Genomic DNA, 27852 nt, shown 5'->3' with positions numbered 1-27852 from the left:
GGTCACACAGCCCTAGCAGTAAGTTACCTTGAGTTAAGTGAGTGCCTATAAATTTAATTAAAAAAAAGAAAAACAAATGAGAATGCCAGCTCTGCCTACGTGAATGTTGTGATTTTTCAGGAACAAAGCTATATTGCTAGGAGTGAATAAATGAGATTAATTTCAGTATTGTTGCTCATGGTTCTGATCATTCCATGGATTTTTTAAAGAATCAGCTGCAATTTCCTGAAAATAATTTATTTTGCCAGTGAATTAAAATGTGATGGGCATGAATGGACTTAAAGTGCGTGTCTGTTGGAGGTAGGTTCTTAGATGCATGAAACAAGGCCAATAAGGTCTTTACACAGGGGTGAAATGCTCCCAGTTTGCTCAGGAGAGCCACTCACAAAGGGAGCACAAGGCTCTGCCCATGTGCCACAGGGACTTTGTCACGGTTTGTAAATAATTAAAGTCCGTTAGAACCTTAATCACTGCGGAGGCGATGGATGGAAGCCCAGTCATTTGTTCAAAACAAGATTTCTTTTATTATAAAAGTACAAAATAAACATGTCTTGATGGACAACATAATAAAACATGTCTTCACATGATAGAGGTAGAATGGAGAATGAATCTTAGAGTGAAGAAGGAAGTGATGTTAGATGTGGCAGGATATTACATCATAATAGGAGGATCTTAATAAAACACACGCAGTTAACTATTTAATTACTGAATGTCTCTGGGGCTGTCAATATTCAGTGTGAGAGGCTTTGCCAACTCCATCTGATGGCTGCACCTTTCCTAAATTGAGAGACCCTTCAGTCACTCCTGCCCTATTGATATCACAGCTTGACTACTGCTCTGAATCCTGCCTTAGGCTTGAAAACTATGGGAAGTTTCAACTGATCCAGAATGCAGCAGTGCAGACAAATTCATGCCTTGCTATGTTCCTATGGCACCTCTGCTTCATGAGCTGGTTGTCAGTATGCTTCAAGGTGTTGATTGTCACCTAGACAGCCCCAAATGGCCCAGGACCAGGTTATTTGAGGAACTGCATATCTCCCGTGGTTTCTGCCAAGACGGCGTGTGCTAGCAGAATTGGCACATTCCAGGTTTCCTTCAAATTAACAGTGCCATCTATCAGGACCCAGGAAGTATGCTGCAAAGAGTAAGGAAGATAACCTTAACAGACACAAGATCCATTACCAAAGCAACCAGGGAAAGAAACATATATTAAAACACAAAAATCAGAAAATACAGGACAGTTGCTCAAACAGACACCTTCCCAATTCACATGACTGTAAGAAGTGGAAAGGGGTACAGAACAATCAGTCTTCTTGAGATACTGTTACTACAAACACCATAAAAATAGTTCTAACTTCACCATGGAATTGATTTCTGATCCCGTCTACTTAGTGGGACTGGCATCTTCCTGTACCTGTTCCTCTTCCTATACCTTCCTTTTGGAACAAGATCCCCAGAGATACATATGGTTCTCATCTTGATGGTATTCTGGAAGGCTTTAAAGACCTGGCTGCTGTCCCAGATTGGATGTTTTTCCTTGTTAAATTTGTTTTTGTCTATCATTATACAGAGCCCCCAGATCCAAAACCTAGTGCTTTGCATTGTATTATTTGCAAAGCTTCTTTGGAATCAGGCAGAACTTCAATACAAATAAATAGCAAACAAACCCCTATGTATGGTAATTATTCTGCTGTTCCTTTTGCTGCATTGGTATATTTGCGTCCGTGTACATTGAAAATTACAGGATGGGTTGCATATGTATACATTGGGCAGAAGAGGAAGAGAGGCTTAAAATGGAGGAATCTGCAACATTCTGAGTAGCTGACCAATTGTCTGATCCCCACGGTTTAGTGAGGCAGTCTCTGGCTTTATCTGATCCATTTTTGAACATCATTTTTATTTTGCTGACTTTTTCCCACACAGCAGATTTGGTCTTTGATAGACAGAAAGGGGGGAAAGTTACACAATTTATTTTCAATATTTCATTAATTGAATATAATACAAAACATTTCTAAATGTTGAATATAATTCATTGTGTAACAATGGTTAACAACATGTAACCTGACTCAGCAGGTCAGAAAAACCCAAGTCTGTAACTTAGAGCAGTGTTTCCCAACCTTGGCAACTTGAAGATATTTGGACTTCAACTCCGAGAATTCCCCAGCCAGCATTTGCTGGCTGGGGAATTCTGGGAGTTGAAGTCCAAATATCTTCAAGTTGCCAAGGTTGGGAAACACTGACTTAGAGGGATGTTTGTTTCAGGTCCAGGTTGTGCATAGAACAAATCTAAAATGGCACTGAACAGGATCCAAGTGTATGGGTGACCTAAATTCATATAATGCCTTGACAAATCAAATGACATTTTTGGTCCATTTTGATGAAAGAACTATACCAAGGCTAACTTCATGAATATAGAGTATTTATTATTTGTTTGTTTGTTTGTTTACTTTATTTTGATTTATGTGCCACCCTCTCCTACAGGACTCAGAATGGCTCACAATAATGAAACAATACAGTAAAAAAGTCAAATTCAAACTTTAAAACAATAAAACCCCCTTAATAGAACCCCACTATAAACAATGAAAAACTCCAATAATTAATAATAGTAAAGAACCCATGATCCAGACAACACAATCATACTGTCATACATACCAGTGAAAAGATGTATCGGCCAAAAGTAAGCTGTTAATTCCCATGGCCCCCAGGCCTGTCAGCAGAGCCAGGTCTTCAAGGATTTTGGGAAGGCCAGTAGGATAGGGACAGTATGGGCCGGGGGGGGGGGATTGGCTCCAAGGTATTTGAACATAGAACCAAATTGGTCCAATGCAGGGCTGTCAAACTCCTGGTCTGTGAGACTGGATGCTTTAGTGCTAAACCACCCATGCCCGGTTTAGCAAAGGGAGAAAAAGTCCTGATACATCACGTGTCACCATGATGATGTGAGTTTGACACCTCTGCTCTAGTGGTTAAAGCGCCAGAATGGAAAGCTATGGAGGCTGTGAGTTCAAGACCTGTCTTAGTCATGAAAGGCAGCTTTGTGGCTTTGCACCAGTCACAACCCACCTCATAGGGTTGTTGTTATGGGAAAAATAGGAAGCATGTTGCATATGTTCACTGCCTTGAAATATTTGTAAACATAATAAAGGTGGTATACAAATAAATTAAAGCAATTAAAATTAATAAAAAATTCCAATGATACATTCACCTTTCAACTTTCTCTTGAGATTGCTAGTATGATTATTTATGCATTTGATATAGATTTTACTACAACAATAACAACAACAAAATAATTTTTACATCTGAACTGTTCTTAGATTTCATTGTTCTTCCAGAAGTATAATAGTGGCTGGATATAAAAAAAAAGGGTGGGAAAAATATTTACTGACCCCTCACATCCTGGACACAAATTGTTTCAACTCCTACCCTCAAAACGTCGCTACAGAGCACTGCACACCAAGACAACTAGACACAAGAACAGTTTTTTTCCAAACGCCATCACTCTACTAAACAAATAATTCCCTCAACACTGTCAGACTTTCTACTAAATCTGCATTTCTATTCTATTAGTTTTTCTCATCATTCCTTTCACCCATTTCCTCCCATGTTGACTGTATGACTGTAACTTGTTGCTTATATCCTAAGATTTTTTTTAATATTGCTTCTTCATTGCTTATTTGACCCCTATGACAATCATTAAGTGTTGTACCACATGATTCTTGACAAATGTATATTTTATTTTATGTACGCTGAGAGCATATGCACCAAGACAAATTCCTTGTGTGTCCAATCACACTTGGCCAATAAAAATTCTATTCTATTCTATTCTATTCTATTCATATCCACACATGCAAAGCAAGGTTTCATTAAAAAACAACAACACCCAAGTATGGTTTGTAGAATAAGTTGCAACAACCCAGTTAGCACATCCTGCTAAACCCAACTAAACTATTTGATAGATTAGTGCAATATGACCACTCAAGGGTCTTTTCATATACTGCTAGCTTCCTGTAAAGTATCTTTATGTTTGTGTTAACATGGAAAACCATTTTCAAATCTGAAATGTGTTTGTTCTCAATTTTTCCCCTGCTGCTTTTGATTTGTCTTAGCCCATCAATAGATTTAAAAGGTGGGGAATCTAAAACTTGCATCTCAGATTAATGAGTTCAGTGACCCAGCAAACCCACTTTTCAATCAAGAAACACTGCAGTAATGGGATGTGCTGCTTTTCAGATGCTTTCATGAAGCCCTCCCTTATGCTTTGAAGAAGCCATACGTAGACTGAAGTTGAAGAAGCAGAAATAAAAGAGTTTCTCGAAATGTAATACACGGTACCATAAACAAACCCTTCCACATTACTTTATACAGTGTGAGTCCATGATTTCCTTTCATTATAGCAGGGCTCCCCAAACTTGGCAACTTTAAGACTTGTGGACTTCCCACTCCCAGTTGGCTGGAGAATTCTGGGAGTTGAAGTCCACGAGTCTTAAAAGTTGCAAAGTTTGAGGGTCCCTGCTATAATGAAAGGAAATCATGGAGTCACACCACATAAAGTAATGTAGAAGGGTGTGTTTCTTAAGTATTTGAATATACAAATATATTGCATGGAGTACGGTGGGGTGCGGCATGTCTTTGTGAAAAGAGCTGTCTCCTACTCTACCCTACCCCCAGCCTTGCATTCAGCACTGTTCATGGCATTAACACACCACTGAACAAATTGCCCTTCTTGCATATGCTAATCCTGAACTTAAAAGGACCCATTGTGACATGTTTAATGCTTTAGCTGGAGGGAAGATGAGAATTGGAGGCATGTCAAATTATCATGTGACCCAGAAATATCTAAAATGCCTTTCTTCCCCTTTGGGTCAACAGTTTGTACTTAACATTATCTAAAGAAAGTAGCCTGCAGATTGCGGACAAGATTAGTCCTTGCTCTTGTTTTTTGGCCTTTCTTTCAGATTAAGAGTTGGATGCTGGAGTTTAAAGGGGGTGGGGAGAGTGTTAGCAGTAAATTAGGAGAAATCAACAAACCCCAGATAAAGTAATAGAGGTCGCTTTGTATTTATTTAGGTTTCATTTTATTCTAGTTAAATACCTACAAATGATCACTTACGTTTATTTTCTTACAATCCAATATACTGGGCAGTTCCTGACACTAAGAAATGTCACTCTTGAATAATAAGAGTTTCAAACAAGTTAAACTTGTATTGATCCCAAACCACTCTAGTAATTCAACCGATTCCTAAACAGACAGATACAATGAAATAAAACTCAGGACTTCAGAAATCATGTTCCTCACATTAGTGCACCAATGTGGCTCACTAATCTTTTATCTAAATTATATAAATATAAATGATGATGTCTTTCTCTCTGACCAAGCTACAATGGGCATAGCTTCCAAGTTACTTGGAGCTGTTTGAGTTTCAAAAATATATTTTCTCAACATTTTTTTTGTCATGGAACTAATCTGGAGTGTGTCATTGACAATGGTGATGGGAGCAGGAACAGCTTTCTGAGCCACTTTAGACTCCAGTAGATATTCCTATGGATTTGGGCAATGAACTTCTTGGCCATATGGGTTTAAACTGCAGGAGAGGCTGGACATGTAGCTTCTGCAGAAATATTTGCCAGCATGATGCCTGATTGGCATGCCTCAAGTACATGTCATATCCTATGCAGGCTCTTCATATCATGGGTTGCTTTAAGGGAGATTCAGGTGTACTTAAAAAACTAAAACAAACTGGTGTTTTCTTGGGAGAACATAATCTTGTTGTACACAAAAAAGTCACTTTAAGCTGTCTTTTGTCACCTGTGAATGCACTAGAGGTTTTTCTGTTTTGCTGACAAGAAGTTCTACACAAGCAATTTTTTTTAAAAAAAAAATATGTTTAGTATTTGAGAGGGCATTTCTGATGCCCTCTGGGCTGGAGGATAGCATGCTTATGTAGCTAAAAGGGAATGCCTTCAAAGTCTTCCCCCCACTATTTTATGTTTAAAATGAATATTGTTGATATGTTAATAGAGAGACAGTTTGGTGATGTCAGGAGGCTTTTGCCATACAATTAGCTGGGTAATCTTGGACCAGTCATTCTGTCTCAGGCCTAGGAAGCAAACAATGCCAAACCACCAGAAAACAAAATTGCAAGGACTTGTGCAGGTAATGGTCAGGATTCAACACTGATACAAAGAAACAACCATCCAAAGCATGTAAATAATTGGTAAAAGAATGTAAAAGGTAAAGTCTGATATATTTTCCACAGCTTTCATATAGAAAGAGATCAATGTTTTCATGAACAAATGGTCCTGTTCCCATAATTACTTTGTCCCCTAGAAACTGTAGGAACGTGACTGTATAGAGTAGGTTGCCTTACATGGAATCCTCTATGCAGTAAGTTTCTTGCAAGACAACACTTGCAGTCTTGTTGTTAGTCTTTGTGTTGTGAGCAAAAAAAAATGTGCTTGTTGGAAATATCCATATAAAAGGAATCTAAAGGTAAACATGATGATCTTTATGTATTTGCAGAGTAATTCACTCTTGGTCCCAGAGAGTCTGAGGAACGCGGATAAACGAAGGAATGGACCAGAGTATTCCAATGACATGAAGAAAAGAAAAGTGGATGATAAGGACTCAAGCCATTATGTAAGAAACTTCAACTAAAATGTAGCCAGCTTGACAATAGTCATCACCACTTTCAAAGCATTTCTGTTGGGTTGCTATAAATTTAATCTTCCCCTTCCATGCCTGATCTTGCTTATAAGATTATTTACCATGTTGCCAAATTAACATAGCCATTGATTTCCTAGCTTTGTTGTGCGTGCGTGTTTTTTTCACAAGAAGCTGAGGAATGGGGAGAAGGTGATGAACGATATGGTATTTATGTGTTAATTAATTTACCATCTGCTGATAGCAGAATAGAAAGTTATTTATAAATCATCTAATAGGAACATTATTGGCAAACTAGCATTTGGAGTTACATATATTTGCATGTATGACATTATGTTTAAAAATCTTCATTTTAAATATTCCAAATGTGGAGGTATTCTTGCTAAAAACAAGGAATGAATATGACTTTCACTGGAAAATATTACAGTATTGATCCTCATGCTCCTTTAACAACAGCACAAATGCGCCCTGGTGATGATTTTTAAATCTCATGTCCTCGTAACATTAATTTAATCTCATGAGTCAACATTAGCTACTCCATTTTTGAAGCAACATTTTCTTCCTCCTAACACAGTGATGGTTAACTTTTTCGGCATTGAGTGCCAAAACTGGAGCATACATGCATGTCAGTGCATGTTGGTGTGCATGTGTGCAGCATCCAGCTGCTCTTCTGGGCTCAGTTGTGCACATGGCCAGAGAGAGATGGGACCCAGAAGAGTAGCTGGTGATAGCGGGCCACCTCTGGCTCAAGTGCCATAGGTTCGCCATCACAGTCCTAACACAACTGACTATGGACACCATTTAGGATGCTGTAATCATAGGTTGGTGACATGGTCAGAGGCTAAATTCTGCCCAGCCTCCTATCAGACACATTAAGCTGCAGTGGGCATGTTCCCTTCTGTGATGGCTGAGCACTATTCTTCATTGGATTTTGACTTGGTCGACAGCAAAGACTGGATCTTTCTCTCACAGAGTCATCTTAACATACACTGGTAGATGCTTGCTAGATCTTACGTTTATATATAACTCTTGTATAATGTAGGTTTAGCACTCTTTAAAAACACACTAGACTTACATTCAAAAAGTAATGCTAGAACGGTCTTGAGTTATGTAAGCAAACAAGCAATAGTGTGTGTGTGTGAGAGAGAGAGCAAGAAAGGGTATGTGAACATGAAACTGGTAGAATGAATATGTGAGACAGTAAGAAACAGGTAGTCCTTGACTTACGACTACAATTGAATTCCAAATTTCTGTTGTTAAGGGAGACAAAAATTGAAGTGAATATTGTCCCATTTTTTAACATTCCTTGCCACAGTTGTTAAGTGAATCACTGCATTTGATAAGTTAGTAACTTGGTTCTTAGTGAAACTGGCATCCCCATTGACTTTGCTTGTCAGAAGGCTGCAAAAGGTGATCACGTGGACACAGCAAAGGTCATCAAAATGAACCAAGCATCTGAATTTTGATCATATGATCATGGGGATGCTGCAAATGTTGTAACTGAAAAACAGTCATGTGACATTTTTTCAATGCTGTTGTAACTTTGAATGGTCACTAAATGTAACTATTGTAAGAATGAGTGAGAATATGGAAATGAGGCAGATGGGCCATTACCCAGGAGGGCTTTCTCTCACTATACTTTACATCCTTTCTCTGTACCCATGATCTGTCAGCTTGGCTATTTTTAAACAGTGCTGTTTCAAAGAAAGAAAATCTGACAGGTCCCAGACACAGGAGAACCTCCTGACCTGCAATTTGTCATTCAGTCAATCCAAATGTTGGTGAAGTTCTGTCTGGGGCACCCACTTACATATACTCTGCTAACCTAGGATGGTTGTTTGTTTGTTTGTTTATTTATTTATTTGTTTATTTATTTATTTGTTTATTGATTAATTGATTGATTGGATTTGTATGCCGCCCCACTCCGTAGACTCGGGGCGGCTAACAACAATGATAAAAACAGCATGTAACAATCCAATCCAATACTAAAATAACTAAAAAAAACCCTTATTATAAAAACCAAACATACATACAGACATACCATGTATAAATTGTAAAGGCCTAGGGGAAAAGAATATGTCAATTCCCCCATGCCTGACGGCAGAGGTGAGTTTTAAGAACTTTACGAAAGGCAAGGAGGGTGGGGGCAATTCTAATCTCTGGGGGGAGTTGGTTCCAAAGGGCCAGGGCTGCCACAGAGAAGGCTCTTCCCCTGGGTCCCGCCAAACGACATTGTTTAGTTGACGGGACCCGGAGAAGGCCCACTCTGTGGGACCTAACTGGTCGCTGGGATTCGTGCAGCAGAAGGTGGTCCCTGAGATAATCTGGTCCTGTGCCATGAAGGGCTTTACAGTGATCCCCCGATCATTGCGAGGGTTCCGTTCCAGGACCCCTCGCAATGATCGGTTTTTCGCAATATAGTGGTGCGGAAATAAAAACACCATCTACGCATGTGCGCCCTTTTTTTCCCATGGCGCATGTGCAGATGTTTTTTACTTCCGCACCTGGGAAGACCCCCGCCCAACAGCTGAGGAGCCGCCTGCCCGCCCGCCGCTTGTCCGGCCGCCGCTTGTCCGGCCACCGCTCGTGCCGCCGCTGCTCGTGCTGCCGCCACTCGTCCGGCCGCCGCTCGTGCCGCCGCCGCTCGTGCCACCGCTGCTGAGGAGGAGCGAGAGGAGCAACAAAGTCCTGCGCAAGTGCATCTTCTCCAGGCGGGGGCAAGAGCGGCGGGGTGAGTCCGCAGGAAAAAAGCCGCGGGCGACCGAGCGGATCCTGCCGTTTGCGGCACTCGACGGGCAGGGGCATGAAGGATCTCCCCGCTGGCCTCGGGAGCGCGTGGGAGGGTGGCGAGCCTAGGAAGACGAGGCGACGCCGGCTGCCGTCGAGGTAGAGGAGGAAGCGGATCGGCACTCCGCCCCGCCAGGGTTCCTCTCCATGAGGCCGTCCGCCGAGCTGCCCGTCTTCAATTCACCGTCTCACCCGGGCTCCCGATCCTGCTGGGCGGCAGGGAGACTCGGCGGGGAGCGCGCGCGTCCGGGACCCAGAGCGCCCTTGTGGCCGCCCATTCATGCCGCTCCGTCGCTGGCTTCCCCTCAGGAGACGCGCCTGAGTGGCCTTTTTGCTGTTCCTCTCAGGAGTTCTTGCGGGGGAAAAGCCGCTAGCCGGCTTTCGGAGCTCCTCCGGCGTCACCCGGCTTCTGGTAGAAGCCTTCTCTCTTTTTTTTCTTGCTGCTTTTCCTCGCCAAGCACACGAAAAAAAAGAGAGAAGGCTTCTACCAGAAGCCGGGTGACGCCGGAGGAGCTCTGAAAGCCGGCTAGCGGCTTTTCCCCCGCAAGAACTCTTGAGAGGAACAGAGAGGAACAGCAAAAAGGCCACTCAGACGCGTCTCCTGAGGGGAAGCCAGCATGGCAAGCGACGGAGCGGCATGAATGGGCGGCCACAAGGGCGCTCTGGGTCCCGGACGCGCGCGCTCCCCGCCGAGTCTCCCCGCCGCCCAGCAGGATCGGGAGCCCGGGTGAGATGGTGAATTGAAGACGGGCAGCTCGGGCAGCTCGGCGGACGCCCTCATGGAGAGGAACCCTGGCGGGACGGAGCACCAATCCGCTTCCTCCTCTACCTCGACAGCGGCCGGCGTCGCCTCATCTTCCTAGGCTCGCCACCCTCCCACGCGCTCCCGAGGCCGGCGGAGAGATCCTTCATGCCCCTGCCCGCCGAGTGCCCCAAACGGCAGGATCCGCTCGGTTGCCCGCGGCTTTTTTCCTGCGGACTCGCCCCGCCGCTCTTGCCCCCGCCTGGAGAAGATGCACTTGCGTGGGACTTTGCTGCTCCTCTCGCTCCTCCTCAGCCGCGGGGAGAGGCGGGCATGTGGGCTGGCGGTATTGGGCTTGGTGGAAAGTCTGGGGGCAGCTGCAGCAACTCCCCTCCCGTGGCTGCTGTTGAGGCGGGAGCGGGGGCAGTCTCCGGCGCGCGGCTCTCTCCATTCTTCTCTTTCCCCCTCTCGGGCTCCGAATGCGGCGGCGGGAAGAGGAAACGAGAGCGCGAGCGAGCAAGAGGAGGGGGGGAAGCCCAGACGGGATGAACCGTTTCTTGGGTGGCGCGTGTGGAAAAGGGGAGCGAGGGGCCGGGCGGGTTGAGGGAATCAAAGAGGGGTGGGGGTGCTGCTCTGAGGCGCTCGGAAAGAGTTTTCGGAAGGCTCTCGTGTTACGGCGAAAGGGCGTGTGGAGAGCCTGATGTTGGCGGAATTGGGGACCAGCGAGGAGCCGAAGAAACCCGCTGCCCACAGAAAGGGGAAACACGGATGTTTGGCTCCTCGCTGCTGCTGGTGCGGCTGCCGCTTGTCCGAGCGCCCACCGCCCGCCCTTCGCCCGCCCACGCCGTTGCTCGCGCCACTCAGCTGGGAAGCGGCGCTGGGGTTTCCCCGCCGCCCACGCAAAGGGGAAACCCCGGCAAGAGGGGGAAGACCCAGGGAAGCCGCCCAGCAGCTGATCTGCCCGGCAAACTCCACCATCTACGCATGCGTGGCCATAGAAAGAAAATGGCACGCATGCGCAGATGGTGTTGTTTACTTCCGGGTTGAAAAATCGCCATATAGCCGTTTCGCAATGATCGGGATCGCAATACCCGGGGGATCACTGTATACACTTTGAATTGTGACCGGAAACTGATCAGCAACCAATGCAGACTGCGGAGTGTTGGTGTAACATGGGCATATTTGGGGAAGCCCATGACTGCTCGCAGCTGCATTCTGCACGATCTGAAGTTTCCGAACACTTTGTTAAAGGAGTTATGAGCAAGTGCCCTTTATTTTTGTTTTGTTGTTTGTTGTAATGAGTTAAATGTACTAAATATTGTTTTTAAATTTAGGACAGCGATGGAGATAAAAGTGATGACAACTTAGTTGTGGATGTATCTAATGAGGTAACTTGCTTAGTGTTTCTTTTAATGTAGTTGAAGCTGAAATGAATATAAATATTCTAGAGTATAGGGTGAATATCTCATTAGAAACCTGCAAAAATCTTTATATCTCACATTCTTCCTTAGTCATCTTTGTTCATTTTAATGTTAATATTTGAAATTAGTATTTTAAGGTTCTCTATTGTTTTTACTGTGGTTTTAGAGATGGTAAAATGAATGACATAAATTTAACAAACAAACATGCTATTAGTAACATATCTTCATTATAGAAGCCAAACGGGGGAAGGAGTTGCACTATTATTAAATTCATATTTACTACAGACTCTAGAAACCAAGGCATCTGTCCCGTGGCTAATGGATGCTTGGGAGTCCTTGATCTCTGTGTTTATTCTGTCAGTATTGATTTGAGAGTGGAACTGAGCAGACTAAACACATGGGAAGGGGGGGAAATAATAAAAAAATATTTCTGTGACTCCGCAAATGGTGCAATTTGCTTATTTAAAGTTCTTACTGTACACATGATTAAAGATAAATGAACAATGTTTATTCTGGGTATATTAAAAGAGGAGGATGGCTTGCAGGAAATATAAAGGAAAGGAAGCCCTTTAAAGAACAATTCTGATCTTTTTCATGTGATGTGGAAACATATCATCAGGCTTATTTATGATCAGTAGAAATTCAATAAAGTAATTTTGCTTCTTTTTTTCCTTTCACACTATTTAGAAGATGCCTTTTTAGGAGGCAATAATATGTATTATCTACCCTGCTTACTACCCCATGGGAACTTGATCTGAAATGCACCAAAAATTTTTCTTAATGGTGTGAAATAGTCCTGTTCATCATTTGGAGAATAGATAATTTTTCCATGTGGTAGATATTTGTAACTAGTGTAAAATAAATTACAATAGGGTCCTGTATTTAACATAATATAACAACAAATGTCAAACCTTTCTAATCATGGGTACAAATTTACTGCTTTTAAACTAACAACCACTAACTGGATGTCTTTGTTACTACCCTTGCCCATAAAGGACCCTTCGTCTCCCCGAGCAAGTCCTGCTCATTCCCCACGAGAGAACGGAATAGACAAAACCCGTATCTTGAAAAAAGATGCCTCCAGCAGCCCAGCATCTACTGCCTCATCAGGAAGTTCTGCTTCCATGAAATCCAAAGAAATGGGTTTGGTAAGTATTCTTCTCAACTGTATTAAAAATTTGACAAACTAATCATTATTTATGACTGCATTGTGTGGAAACTTCATGACTTAACTATAGTTCTTGTGGGGAGACAGATAAAAATGTAGTAGCAGTTCATTATTAACAAAAAAAGCCCCACAAAAACACCCCTACCTGCTCATTAATTCTTAGGCAATGTTCTTTCTTTCTTTCTTTCTTTCTTTCTTTCTTTCTTCCTTCCTTCCTTCCTTCCTTCCTTCCTTCCTTCCTTCCTTCCTTCCTTCCTTCCTTCATTTTCATTTTTCTGGTACGGTCCACATCATAAAATCTGATCACAAAATCAATGTTGGGATTTCAGTTGTGTTTTGAGTTGGGATTATGTTTTGTGGGTTTCTGCAGCTTTTTCACATTCCACACAAAATAAGTCCAAATGGGGATACTATTTTTCTGTTAATGTTTCTAAGTCTTGTATTCCTACCTAAATGATTTACTTCATGCATTATATCAGCAGTCAGGATACTTTACATGTCTTATTAGAAATTGGATAGAATTCCTTCCTTAGAAGAATGGCAAACTAGGCTATAAAATTATTCAATCGTGTAAACAAAATGTATTTAAAAATCAAGTCTGATTTAGAAATTTATTTAATGTTGAAGCCATTTATGGAATATAATTCTAGCCATTTGTGTGACATGCAAAGTTGGATTTCTCTTTTAAAAATATTATTCTTTGCTGAATTTATTTAATGAGGGTAAGCTGAAGATGAGCACTAACATGAGTCTGAAAGCTCGAAAGAGTAAATTTCTGGTCCTAGTGACCAACCCCAATTCAATTTCACATCATTATCCTGGGACAGATATTTGCCTTCATTCATGAGGGTACAGTTTTTGAAATTAGTTGGAAAATTCTGTTAATCATTTATTCTGACTGGTCATTTTTATAACGGTTGCCTTTGATAATTAGTTATTATTGATTTCCTTTTTAAAATAGTCAAATATTATGAAAGAGTATTTTACATGTAGCATTAATCTAATATTCTATTGAACATACTTACAATATTCAATTAAAACAGGTTGTAAATCTGTTTTTAATTTCTCTTTTGTTCATTTGTCTAGTTTTAATTGTATATCTTTAAAACACAAGAGGATGGAAAAAGCTCAAGCTCTATCCATTCTTAATGAGGTCATGGAGATAATTTATTTTCTTGTAAACTAGAACCTTTTTTTTGAATCCTTCTTCCTTATGAAGTTTCTGGCAGAGAGAAACAAGTCTTTTGTAATAAATCACCATCTTTTTGAATTCTAGTTGAAGCATAACATTTGCCTTTTATCTCTTTTTTCAGTTGGCTTGTAAAATATATCTTTGTGATGTGGATTACACTTTCATTTACCTTCTTCAAAGTCCTATATTGAATTAATTTTTTTTTAAAAAAATATAAATACCTAGTAAATTTCACATCTTGCCAATGAGCTATACAACTAAAGAATGTTGCATAACATTCTATTTTTTTTTAGTAGAAATAGGGAGGGCAGACACTATTAATATTGAAAAATAAGAAATTGCCTAAGGATATTTAATTGTAAAAGTTCACAGCTCCACATGGTGTTGAAATTGAGTACTCAATAATATCCTGGATTAATAGCAGTATGTATTTGATTTGTTTAATGATGCCAGCATGAAAAGGCTAGCACACCAGTCCTTAAATCCAGCACACCAACTCCACGAAGTGATGTACCGACTCCAGGAACTAGTGCTACACCAGGTCTTCGTCCCGGTCTTGCTAAACCTCCAACAATGGACCCTTTGGTCAACCAAGCTGGTAAAATAAAATCTTCTGTTATGCACCAAATTATTACTACTAATATAATTTGATGTGGTTAACATGTACCTGAGGATTATTATTGTCTTCCCTCCATTGCTGATGGAGGCATAAAAGGGCACATTTAGGGGAAGATAGGTAGGGGAGAGAGGCAGGCTGAATAGGCGACAGTTCTTAATCTTACTGAGATTAAGGGGATGGACCAATCCAGGTATGGTTTGGCTTGGAGTGGGTCCTCACCAAATGGCTGATGGCATTCGGTTAACAACAGCAATGGGGAGTGTTGACATTACCATCAATAATCAATGTATGATACGGCTGACATTGCCATCAATAATTGATGTAAGGTAGTTATGAGATGTCACACTTAGCAGAAGCAATTCCCAGTCCTTGTTATTGGAGGACTGTCTGCATAGGGGGTCTGCAAGGAAATATTTTTTTAAAAAGGAGGATTTTGAATGTTGACTAATACTTATTTTCCTTTGCATTTTGACCATGTTTATTGATATAACAGGCAGAGTGAAAAAGTTAAAAATTTGACAAAATTAGTTTATTATGGCCATTTATATGCTTGTATAATTGCAAACTGCAAATATAACTGAATGGAATAATTGGAAAAAAACACACCACAGAATACCGTGTTTCCCCGATAGTAAGGCAGTGTCTTACTATCTTTTTACCCCCAAAAGCCCCACTGTGTCTTACTTTGGGGGTATGTCTTACATCTCCCCGCGCGCCTTCGCCTTCCAAGCTCCCCGCGCGCATTGCTTCCAAGCTCCCCGCGCGCCTTCGCATTCTCCCCGCGCGCCTTCGCCTTCCAAGCTCCCCGCGCGCATTGCTTCCAAGCTCCCCGCGCGCCTTCGCTCGCCTTCGCTCGCCACCGCCTCTTCCCCTGCCGAAGCTCAGCTGCAAGCGGCCAGCGAGGCCGATCGGATCCGAGGCGAGCGGCCGGAGCTGCGCCCTCCTTCGCCCGCCTCCTTTCCGCTCGCCTCGGAGCCGCTTGCAGCTGAGCCTCGGCAGGGGAAGAGGCGGTGGCGCCGCGGCGAGCGAAGGCGAGGGGCGCGCAGGGAGCTGCCGGAAAGGAGGCTGGTGAAGGAGGGCGCAGCTCCCTGCGCGCCCCTCGCCTTCGCTCGCCGCGGCGCCACCGCCTCTTCCCCTGCCGAGGCTCAGCTGCAAGCGGCCAGCGAGGCCGCTCGGCTCCGAGGCGAGCGGAAAGGAGGCGGGCGAAGGAGGGCGCAGCTCCGGCCACTCGCCTCGGATCCGATCGGCCTCGCTGGCCGCTTGCAGCTGAGCTTCGGCAGGGGAAGAGGCGGGTGGCGAGCGAAGGCGCGTGGGGAGCTTGGAAGCAATACGCGCGGGGAGCTTGGAAGGCGAAGGCGCGCGGGGAGAATGCGAAGGCGCGCGGGGAGCTTGGAAGGCGAAGGCGCACGGGGAGAATGCGAAGGCGCGCGGGGAGCTTGGAAGGCGAGCGAAGCTGCAAGCGGCCTCGCTGGCCGCTTGCAGCTGAGCTTCGGCAGGGGAAGAGGCGGTGGATGAGGCCGCGGCGAGCGAAGGCGAGGGGCGCGCGGGGAGCTTGGAAGCAATGTCATCGCCCCCCCCCCCGCAATACCGTTTATACCGTGTTTCCCCAAAAGTAAGACATATGTCTTACTTTCGGGGTATGGCTTATATAAGCCGACCCCCCTGAAACCCCCCATATGTCTTACAATCGGGGGGGTCTTACTATCGGGGAAACACGGTAGTAGTTAGGTCAAATGTTAGAAAATGCCTGTTGACGTCATTTTGGAAGGGGAATTGCATTTCTCACTCCATATAATTCTCAACAAGAGATTGTTAGAGTGAAAAATGTTATTAGAGCTTATGGGTGGCACCCCACTTCTGTAACCTTTACCTTTGAAAACTCATCAATCTTTGAATAACAGTGTTGCTTAACCTTAAACTGGATTATTTCATACAGGATTGCAACCACATATAGCATAAGCAGAGTTTGCCGTGCAGATAGATTTAATATGAAATAACAAAATTGAGTTGTATACCATTGCATACAGAGACTATCTCCTTTTCCTACAGCTGCTGGCTTGAGGACCCCTTTGGCTGTACCAGGTCCCTACCCTGCTCCATTTGGAATGGTACCCCATGCTGGCATGAATGGAGACCTGACCAGTCCGGGAGCTGCTTATGCTAGTCTCCACAACATGTCCCCCCAAATGAGTGCTGCTGCAGCGGCAGCTGCTGTAGTTGCCTATGGACGCTCCCCTATGGTAGGCTTGCAGTCTTGTCGAATGGGGGAATACAATTTCCTGAAATACTAACACGCTTCTTTAGTAGTAAAGAACTTTAGGGATGCTGCAGTTCTAGACATGGGATTTTTGTCCCCTACTATGTTTACATGTTCCTACACAATTCTTTTTTCAAATGAGGGGAAATACTAAGGTCTCAGTTCCTTCATTTTTAAAAATGTTTCCATTAGTTTAGTTTAGTTTAGTTTAGTTAGATTTGTATGCCGCCCCTCTCCGAAGACTAAAAACAATAAAAAACAATGTAACAAATCTAATATTAAAAAGTAATCTAAAAAACCGCAATTTAAGAGACCAATCATACCAACAAACATACCATGTATAAATTCTATAAGCCTAGGGGGAAGGGAGAAAAAATTTTCAATTCCCCCATGCTTGACGACAGAGGTGGATTTTAAGGAGCTTGCGAAAGGCAAGGAGGGTGGGGGAAACTCTGATATCTGGGGGGAGCTGGTTCCAGAGGGTCGGGGCCGCCACAGAGAAGGCTTGTCTCCTGGGTCCCGCCAAATGACATTGTTTAGTCGATGAGCCCTGGAGAAGGCCAACTCTGTGGGATCTAACCGGTCGCTGGGATTCGTGCGGCAGAAGGCGGTCCCGGAGATATTCTGGTCCGGTGGCATGAAGGGCTTTATAGGTCATAACCAACACTTTGAATTGTGACCGAAACTGATCGGCAACCAATGCAGACTGCGGAGTGTTGGTGTAACATGGGCATGCCTTGGGAAGCCCATGATTGCTCTCGCAGCTGCATTCTGCACGATCTGAAGTTTCCAAACACTTTTCAAAGGTAGCCCCATGTAGAGAGCATTACAGTAGTCGAGCCTCGAGGTTAACAAACAAAATCTCACAGCTGTACTGAATATTTGTTTTCTTAAAGGAACAGGCTTTCGTCCTCCTTTTCAAGATGAGGCAAGAATGATATGATATATTCATGGTGGACTTAGTTAATAAATGAGAACACACATATCTAATTTTGGCAGACCTGAAACCTGCTATGGGGGAAAGTTCAGCAGTCTTGTACTTTTTCTAACTGATTATTGGCCTGTTTGTTTCTTTGATGACTTTATCAGGTTGGGTTTGATCCTCCTCCTCATATGAGAGTACCTGGAATCCCTCCCAATCTGGCTGGAATCCCTGGTGGAAAACCGTGAGTAATTTCCAACAATCATAATGAAATTTAAATTAGTCAGAGCACAAAATTTATAGTAAGAGATAAGCACCCCCCCCCCAAGATGAAAGGCTAGAAAGGCTACCATTTCCTAGAAAGGCTACCGTTTTTTACTTCAGGTGGTCCTTGAGTTAACAACAATTAATTTAGTGATTGTTCAAACTTCCATCTCTGAATGACCTTATGACTGTTTTCCCCAGTTATAACCATTGCAGCATCCCCTGTGGTCAGAATTCAGATGTTTGGCAAATGACTCGTGTTTATGATGGTTACAGTGTCCCAGGGTCATGTGATCACCTTTTGCCACCTTCTGACAAGTGAAGTTAATAAGAAAGCCACATTCATTGAACAACAACTGCAGAAATTCACTTAACAATTCTGGCAACAAAGGTTGTAAAATGGGGGAAAATGAACTTAATTGCCCCATTTAGCATCAGAAATTTGGCGCTCATTTGTGGTCTTAATTCGAGGACTAGTATATTTTCTAACAATATTTACCATTCCTGAACAGAACACTTTATACTGTTTTTGTGCCATTTAGTTGGTAGAAGATATTGACAAAATTTGTTGTCTCTTTCTTAGAATTTTGCATTACCAGATTGCTAAAGGAAATTGGATTTTAATATTGGCTGATAAATAAAACATAGTTTTAATTTATATTTAAGTGAAAAACAAACGTGCTAAAAATGGTGATTCCCACTTCTAAGTTTAGTATGACTTAAAAGATAATTTCATTTTCAAGTTTCAAACAACTTCAGAATATTTGAATACATTATTTACTCACTTGTTCCTATGCGTTAAGATAGTAGAATGGGAATGCAAGGCAAATATTCTGCTTCAGAGCCTTTCCCCCCCGCTGTAGGGCGGCAGAGTTGCCAGTAAAACTGTAACCTTGACATAGGGTTGGGAGGCGAACAAGGGAGTTGTGAATTTTGGAGCTCTGCAACCACAAGCAAACAGACTACACAACCAAATCAAAGAAGGATGGGAGATATTGTATAACAATTAAGAGTATTGTATAACAATTAAGAGTATTGTATAACAATTAACAATTGTATAACAATTAAGAGTATTGAAGAAAACACGGAGATATTGTATAACAATTGTATAACAATTAAGAGTATTGTAGCAAATAAACAAAAGTTGTTATAGTAATAGAATAGAGGACATAGGTAATGGGAAGTATATGTTTGCATATGTCTTGTGCATGATTTTTTGTAAAACACCCTTGAAAAATTAAAAAAAACAAACAAAACTTCCTTCCTTATAGAGAGATATAAAGGAAACCCCCTAATGTAGGAACTAGTGTGTCTCTTAGGTTTGAGTCAATCTAACGATTGGATGTGGTTTAAAAAGAACCCTGACAATATCACCACACACAAAGAAAAAGGAACTCTCAGAAGCAGCCAACCTCTGCTGTCCCAGTCAGCATTTTTCTTCTGTTCTCTGTCCAGAAGAACTCAAGTTTTTCCTCTGAAAGTCGATAGTAAGGGAACTCACTTCACTTGAGTCTTGGCCTCTCTCTCCCCTGCCCCAGAAATAATTATAAATCCTATCAGTTCTCTGTTACACACCCAAATCATCATTAAAGAATTCTGTTTTGTTTTCTTTCCCCTATCTTAGCAGGCAATTTTCTGTATATTATGTATTAATGACATATTCCAGATTTTGATGACAGTTTTTATTTATGTATTTATTTTTATTTAAAATACTAATGTTCAGATTTTTTATGGGGATTTATTTTTTTTCTTTGACAGTGTATTTCCAAAATATTAAGTTCAAAAGTAAAACTTTTATGAATTGGGAGCTGTGAACCTCAGGGTCATAAAAGCCCTAGATCTCCTGGCTATTATTTCCCAAACTTGTTTCTTTCATTGAAAATAATAATAATAATAATAATAATAATAATAATAATAATAATAATAATAATAATAATAATACAATAACAACAATAACAATAACAACAAAACAACAATGATAATAATAATAATACAATAACAATAATAACAACAATGATGATAATAATAATAATAATAATGATAATAATAATAATTTCCTTTCTCTTTGTCATCTACACAACATATACCCACTTTATATTCTTTCTGCCTCAAAGAAGCTGCTTCTTTCTTAGTCTTTGTGTACTATATAAATAGACAAGATAAACTTTGAAAATCCTGGGTGCTCAGTTGATCTCCATTCATTATTTGCTTTTGAAACTAGATTGACATTACGCCTGATCACCCCAAGGCAGCAGCAGTTACCCTTAGCAACTTTCTGATGTTATAGCCTTATCGGTGATAGATAAGTCTATTGAAAATTTCTGGTGTAGGAGTTCAGATAATGCCCTGTCTACTGCAAATTTATATTGACAGCAGGAGGGTTTTCAGCTTGAGTTTGAAAACTAGTTCCTTTCAGGCACACAAATCAGGATGTCACATTGAATTTATTTGGCAAATGAAATGCAGGATGAAATGAAATGCTCTGGGGGAGTTTCACCATTTTCATCCATAGTTCAAGAAGTCAATAGGGTGGAGTGTGTGTGTATGGGTGTGAATTTTTGTTTATTCAACATATATTGGTCTCTTTCTAGCAAAATGGATTTTTGAATAACATATGACATTCACAGTAGAAATAGGTTCTGGTTACTCAAAATAACAGTAATGAGAACAATAATGCTTTTAACATTCAAAATTCTAAGAAGAACTAAGGCACATGACTGTTGCTATCTTCTTCCTCCTCCTTCTCCTCCTCCTCTTATATATGGGCTTCCAGATGTACAGTGATACCTTGTCTTACAAACTTAATTGGTTCCGGGACGAGGTTCTTAAGGTGAAAAGTTTGTAAGACGAAACAATGTTTCCCACAGGAATCAATGGAAAAGCAATTAATGCGTGCAAGCCCAAAATTCACCCCTTTTGCCAGCCGAAGCGCCCATTTTTGCGCTGCTGCGATTCCCCTGAGGTTCCCCTCCATGGGAAACCCCACCTCCGGACTTCTGTGTTTTTGCGATGCTGCAGGGGAATCCCAGCAGGGAAATCCCAGCATCGCAAAAACAAGTGCTTCGCTGGCAACAGAAGTCCGGAGGCGGGGCATCCCAGTGGCGGCGGTGGGTTTGTAAGGTGAAAATAGTTTGTAAGAAGAGGCAAAAAAATCTTAAACCCCAGGTTTGTATCTCAAAAAGTTTGTATGACGAGGCGTTTGTAAGATGAGGTATCACTGTAATTTATTTCAACTATTATTTTATCTTTTTTTTACTTATTTATTAAATTTATATGCCAACCATCTGATTGATAAATGACTATGGGTGGCTTACAAAAATATTCCTGACCACTGACAATGCTGGGGCAGGCAGGGCCTGATGAAATTTGGAGTCCAACAAGCAGAACATTAGAAACTCCATCCCTATAAAACTTTGTAGCTACTAATTTATTCTAATACAAAACTTGTTTCGTATTCCATATAGATTGCGATCTCAAAATTTTCTTGCATGCGTTTTATCGGATGCAGGAAGTGGCATGCAGTTGTCGTGATCTTTTTAGGATGAAGAATAGTGTTTCAGATTAGGCATAATATCTTTCATGTATTTTTGGATTCTTGGATTGAGAATGTATTTTATGGCTCTTTGCTACATTCTTGGTTCACGTCACATTTTGATATATTCCGGTTATTGATTAAACACTTTTAATCTGCATGGAAAAGTTGGCTTTATGTTTATAAACTAGAATGTGCAATCTAGTTCCTAAACAGAAAAAAGACAATTCCCCAGTTGCTTTAATAATACATTTTAATTATATTAGTCCTGAAAAATTGTATTGTAGTCATGTGGTAAGATCATGAATGATAGATCTTATATCTGACCAAGGCCAATGTTTCATGCTTAGTCAACTATTTAAAAATCTGAAAAATCTTTAGACATGTCTGGAAGGAAATTTATTTTTATTTATATGTTGAAGATTGTAGTTATATGGTTATGTTTGTTATGGTTTTCAAATTCAGCAGAGATCTCTGAAAGCTAGTGGTAAATGAAAATATAATATGGGTGTGGACAGGAAAAGAGGCTTTTGTTCCCTAATTTTTTTCTTTGGTGCATATCTGACATGCTCAGGGCTTCGGACTAAATGAGTGTATTCATTTAACCATACCAATTGAAGAATTCAGACAAGTCATGTATTTAGCCTCTAAGAACTGGTTAATAAAGCTTTGGAAAACTTGGGACAGGGTAGGAAAAGTATTGAACTGAAAAGGCGCATTAGCTGATTAATGTTGCTGTGAAAAATAACTATGTTATCTCTTCTGTGCTACTGATTTCCTTCATTCAGATAAAAAAAAAAGCTATAGGTAATCCTCAATTTAAAACCACAATTGAGATCAGAACATCTTAAATATGTGGTCATTAAGTGAGTCACATCCGATGAGCTCTTTTGCTGTGGTTGTTAAACAAATATAGTGTCCTCCATTGACTGTCTCAGAAGCCCACTGGAAAGGTTGTAAATGTCAATCACGTGCCGCCATCCCCCCCCCCGAATGTTACAACTATCATAAATGCCAAGTGCCTGGTTTTTGATCACATGACCCCAGGAAGACTGCAGCGACCGTAAGCGTGAGGATTTGTCGTAATTCACTTTTCAGTGCCATCATAATTTTGAACGGTTGATAAATGAATGGTTATGAGTCTAGCGTTGGCGGCATCCCATAGCATGTTGCAGTACACTCCTAGTTTGAAATGTGTCAATGATTTGACCTTTGTTTTTCTTCCCCTACCGTCTGCCCTTTCCTTCTCTTCCCTACCCAGAGCATATTCATTTCACGTTACTGCAGATGGCCAAATGCAGCCAGTTCCTTTCCCTCCAGACGCTCTCATTGGACCGGGAATACCTCGGCATGCTCGCCAGATCAATACCTTGAACCATGGGGAAGTAGTGTGTGCAGTTACCATAAGCAATCCAACAAGACATGTATATACTGGTGGAAAAGGGTGTGTCAAAGTCTGGGATATCAGCCAACCTGGCAATAAGAGTCCTGTTTCTCAACTGGACTGTCTGGTAAGAAATTCTGAATAAAGATGGTTTCATCAAAATCCAATAGAAAAACCTGTGTTCAGATAAACTTAGTCTATTTCTACCATAAAAACAATATTTTTTTATGAAATGTACTCAGAAGCAATTCTATAAATAATTTGTGCTACTGTATCTTTACCTCCACCATATTACAAGATACCAATGTTGCCAGAAACACACATTTTTCAGCCGCGGTGCTTCAAGCAGCTTAACTTAAAATGCAGTGCATCTGCCACAGAGAAGAACTACCTTATTGCAGTTTCAAAGAAAATTGAATTGTTTATAACAGTGTATTTTCTAGATGCTCAGAAGTTTTAAATGTGAACATGTTGGCAGTTGTTTTTAGTTTCTGGATTGGAATCTATAGTAATTCCTTACTTTTTATTTTTGGATTTTTTAATGGTAACAGAGAGGTCCCATAATTTCTTTCTTGAAGTGGCTTAAAACAAGAAAAGTGTCATAGCCCATTAGTGCATTATATACATTTGAGGCCATGTGTTTTTTTCTCCAGAATAGAGATAATTACATTCGGTCTTGTAAGCTACTCCCCGATGGATGCACCCTGATTGTTGGTGGGGAAGCCAGCACATTATCCATTTGGGACCTGGCAGCGCCCACTCCACGCATAAAAGCAGAGTTGACATCCTCAGCTCCTGCCTGCTATGCTCTTGCAATCAGCCCCGATTCCAAGGTGTGCTTCTCCTGCTGTAGCGATGGAAACATTGCAGTATGGGATCTACACAATCAGACCCTGGTCAGGTTAGTTGCTGTACTTTATCCATTTGAAACTACTCTGAAAGTTACTTTTTATACAGAGGTGCTCCACCTGCCATTGATTTTTCAGAATGAAACGTTTGAGTACAACAAAAGGTTTTAAGATTGTATGTTTCAGTTTCAGAAGAAAATCTCTGGCATTGAATTGTCTGGATGCTTTTATTTGTTTGGGAAACAAAACCTTATGAACGGGAAGCTATATTTTTATGGACAATGTCTTCTAAAATCTCAGAAACCATTGAGATGACCAAAAAATATCCACAGTCAGTAATGTGTATATTTCCTAATGCTATCAAAATTATTATAAGCAGTGAGAAAAATTTAGTTGTATGATTCATTGTCACAGATTTTGTTTGAAAATGAGATTTTCTTTGTGTCAAATCTAATTGTTGTGGCTTCAAATTGTACTATAAAGCTGGAAGCACAATGTCCTTCCCCTGTTTCATTTTCATAAACAACAATTTGAACATTTGAGAAGGTGCATCATTAGTTACTTATATATAGTTTATTTACAGTCTTTGTTTTCTTAACTAGAATGGAAACTAACACTAATTCTCAATTTCTGCAGTTGCTTTGAGCAAAGGTACATTTTTAATTGTTGTCCTTGTTTGGCCAAGGCAGGGAGTGAGTTTATACATTATCATTTGTAAATAAATGATATTCCTAAGAAAAGAAAGCTGGCTGCTAGCCATCTTGTCTTGCAGAAACACTGCAGGTGAGCTCTGCAAACACTTTGAAAATGCTGAGTGTTAAGAATAAGTATAGCTTGTTTTTGGGTTATGTAGTTATCTTTAGTTGTACAATCATACCATATATTAAAGAAAAGTACAGGTAGTCCTTGCACTTTTTTTGACTCTTCCCTGATGAGGATCAAGAGTGGATCCTCAACTGAATAGAACAGCACATAACAGAATTCTTTATTGGCCAAGTGTGATTGGACACAGAAGCAGGGGTGCACTGCTGCCCGGATTGGGGGGGGGGGCACAGTGGGGTAGTGAAAATGGAGCTCTATCCCAGAGCACCCAATTTGCACCAAAAGGTGTTGAAAGAAAATACAGGGCATCCTCTTTGGGCAGTCTCTGGGTTCTTCCTGAAGGCGTTTAAAAACCCCAAAGCCGGCGATTCTGCTACAAAAAAAGTGTCAGGAAAAGTATAAGGAGATAAGATCTGGAATTAATTCTATGTGATCTGGGTTTCTGCCTCCCCCTCCTTTCCAAATGGCTTTAATATTCTCTAAAACAGAAGTCTTCATAGCTGGCTGGAGAATTCTGGGAGTTGAAATTCACAAGTTGCCAAGTTTGGAGACCCCTGCTCTAGAAAATAAAATGAATAATGCTTGAAACCTAATGTTTTGCCAGAAACCTTGATTTTGTATGGTAGTCTTCATTATTATTATTATTATTATTATTATTATTATTATTATTATTATTATTATTATTATTATTATTATTATTATTAATTAGATTAATTATATTATATTATATTCTTCCTTTCATATATCTTCTCCTTTATTTTTATATCTTTTCTTCTATCCTTTTCTTTATATATATTACTACATGTCTATTCTCTTCAATATGTATTGTGTATTGGAAAAATAAATAAATAAAATAAGTCTGTAGGAAGGAGGTTTAAGACTGTTATGTGGAATGGAGCATTTTAGGATATTCACTTAGGTTGTGAAAATAGCAAGGAGCACTTTAGATTGTTATCTTTGAGTAAGTGATTATTTTGTGAGCGGCCATTTTATTCATGAAGGCACCTTTACGACAATGCTCAAAATGTGCTTTCAAAATTCTAAGTGAGATGTTTCTGTCATTTCACTGTTCTATGGCTGCTCACTTCTAGGATGTGGATAAATTCTATGACCTGCTTGTTTTGAGTCCATTGATATGGGTATTGTTTTGAGGTTCTTGGAAAATCCTTGGTCAAGTCACATGATCATCAAGCTACTCCCACCTGGTCACATGGCCGGGAAGCTACTCCTACTTGGTCATATGACCATCAAGCCACACACACAAAATAAGCCACGGCAGTAAAATTTTGGTAGCCCTTCATTGCACACAAGGTATTTGTCTTTGGTGCATATGCTCTCAATGTACATAAAAAGACAAGATACATTTGTCAAGAATCAAAAGATACAACACTTAATGATTGTCATAGGGTAAACAAAGCAGTGGAAGTGGTGTGTCGGTGCCTGGAGGCTGTTGGGGTCTGGATGGGTGTCAACAAGCTCAAACTCAACCCAGACAAGACGGAGTGGCTGTGGGTTTTGCCTCCCAAGGACAATTCCATCTGTCCGTTCATTACCTGGGGGGGGGAATTATTGACCCCCTCAGAGAGGGTTCGCAACTTGGGCGTCCTCTTCGATAAACAGCTAACATTGGAACACCATCTTTCGGCTTTGGCAAGGAGGGCGTTTGCCCAGGTTCGCCTGGTGCACCGGTTGCGGCCCTACTTGGACAGGGAGTCACTGCTCACAGTCACTCATGCCCTCATCACCTCGAGGTTCGATTACTGCAACGCTCTCTACATGGGGCTACCTTTGAAAAGTGTTTGGAAACTTCAGATCGTGCCCTCTTGAATCAACTTCCCCTGGATATTAGAATGGCCCCCACCCTCCTTGTCTTTCGCAAATTATTCAAGACCCACCTATATCGCCAGGCATGGGGGAACTGAGACACCTCCCCCAGGCTTTTATATTTTATGTTTGGTATGTATGTGTTGTATGGTTTTAATTGCTGGGGTTTTATATATCTTTTTATTTTAATATTAGATTTGTTCACTGTTATATTATTTTATTATTGTCGTGAGCCACCCCAAGTTTTCGGAGAGGGGCGGCATACAAATCTAATAAATAATAATAATAATTATAATTATTATTATTATCATTATTATTAAAATTAAGCAATCAGAAAACAATATCAATATAAATCATAAGGATACAGGCAACAAGTTACAGTGCTGCTGTCATATGTGGGAGGAGATGGGTGATAGGAACCATGAGAAGACTAATAGTAATTCAGCCTTAGTAAATAGCTTGACAGTGATGATGGAATTATTTGTTTAGCAGAGTGACGGCATTCAGGAAAAAGCAGTTCAAAGTTATGACAGCATCACAGAAAAGGACAATCCATTCTTGAAGTTACAATAGTCACACCAACATCATGATTAGGGCTCTTCGCCTCTAGCCCACATTTACATTTGTAGTCTCGTAGTCATGTGATCATGATTTGTAGCCTTCCCACCTGACTTCTGACAAGCAAAGTCAATTAGGATTTGCTTATTGACTGTGCGATTTGCTTAACCGCCTCGCTAAAAATGCCCATAAAATTGGGTATTGAATCACTTAACAACTGAATCCCTTAGCAACAAAAATTCTACTCCCAATGGTGGTTCTAATTCGAGCAATACCTGTATAAAATACAACACAAATCTATTGGCATGTAAGTACAAATAATCAGTGACTGAAGAATTTTCCATTCAATTAGCCTCCACCAGGGATAGCTGATAACATTAAGAGTGAAATGATGGCAAACTTGTTACATAATTAACCTCTTTTATAATGTGCCTGATCAAGAGTGGATCCTCTATTGACATTCTTTATCCATTTTTCCATCATACTTTAATAGCTTTTCATTCTCTAGTGGGCTCTTTTAATTTGAGTTCCTACTCCACCTGACCTCTTAATTCCTCAATCATCTTTCTTAATTCAGTTACATGTAGGGCTTATGCTTATTTTGAACTGCTACTCTACTGATGCTGGTTTCAGGCTCTCCCGTAGCTTTGTTTATTGACATATGGCATTCCTGATTCCATAAGCTTAAGAACATACTCTTGAACATGATCCAACTGGTGCTATAACTTGCACGTCGATTAAAAAAGTGGGCAAAGGCTTCCTGGCTGTTGTGTCCAGAGGACAGTTAGGCCTTGTACCCGCCCCATATTCCTTGGGCGGGAAAATACTGCAAGGTGATTGGTTGGCTCAGC

At 41.0% G+C, this 27852-nt stretch overlaps 1 protein-coding gene across 7 annotated transcripts in view; it reads left to right on the top strand.

Moving 5' to 3' along the window:
• TLE1 (TLE family member 1, transcriptional corepressor) overlaps window positions 1-27852 on the top strand; it is an 81986-nt gene that overhangs the window by 44896 nt on the left and 9238 nt on the right. For all 7 annotated transcript variants that reach the window (XM_070742764.1, XM_070742763.1, XM_070742761.1 and 4 more), the window contains 8 exons: window positions 6521-6637; window positions 11525-11578; window positions 12607-12759; window positions 14425-14569; window positions 16640-16830; window positions 17937-18013; window positions 22827-23076; window positions 23603-23850. In XM_070742764.1, the coding sequence (XP_070598865.1) occupies window positions 6521-6637; window positions 11525-11578; window positions 12607-12759; window positions 14425-14569; window positions 16640-16830; window positions 17937-18013; window positions 22827-23076; window positions 23603-23850 (1235 nt within the window). The remainder of the gene's footprint in view (window positions 1-6520; window positions 6638-11524; window positions 11579-12606; window positions 12760-14424; window positions 14570-16639; window positions 16831-17936; window positions 18014-22826; window positions 23077-23602; window positions 23851-27852) is intronic.

Source organism: Erythrolamprus reginae, chromosome 2 (genome assembly GCF_031021105.1).
Source record: "Erythrolamprus reginae isolate rEryReg1 chromosome 2, rEryReg1.hap1, whole genome shotgun sequence".
NCBI classification, from domain to species: Eukaryota; Metazoa; Chordata; class Lepidosauria; order Squamata; family Dipsadidae; genus Erythrolamprus; species Erythrolamprus reginae.
Note: the sequence above shows the minus strand (reverse complement) of the source record. Positions and strands in the feature narration are given on the sequence as shown.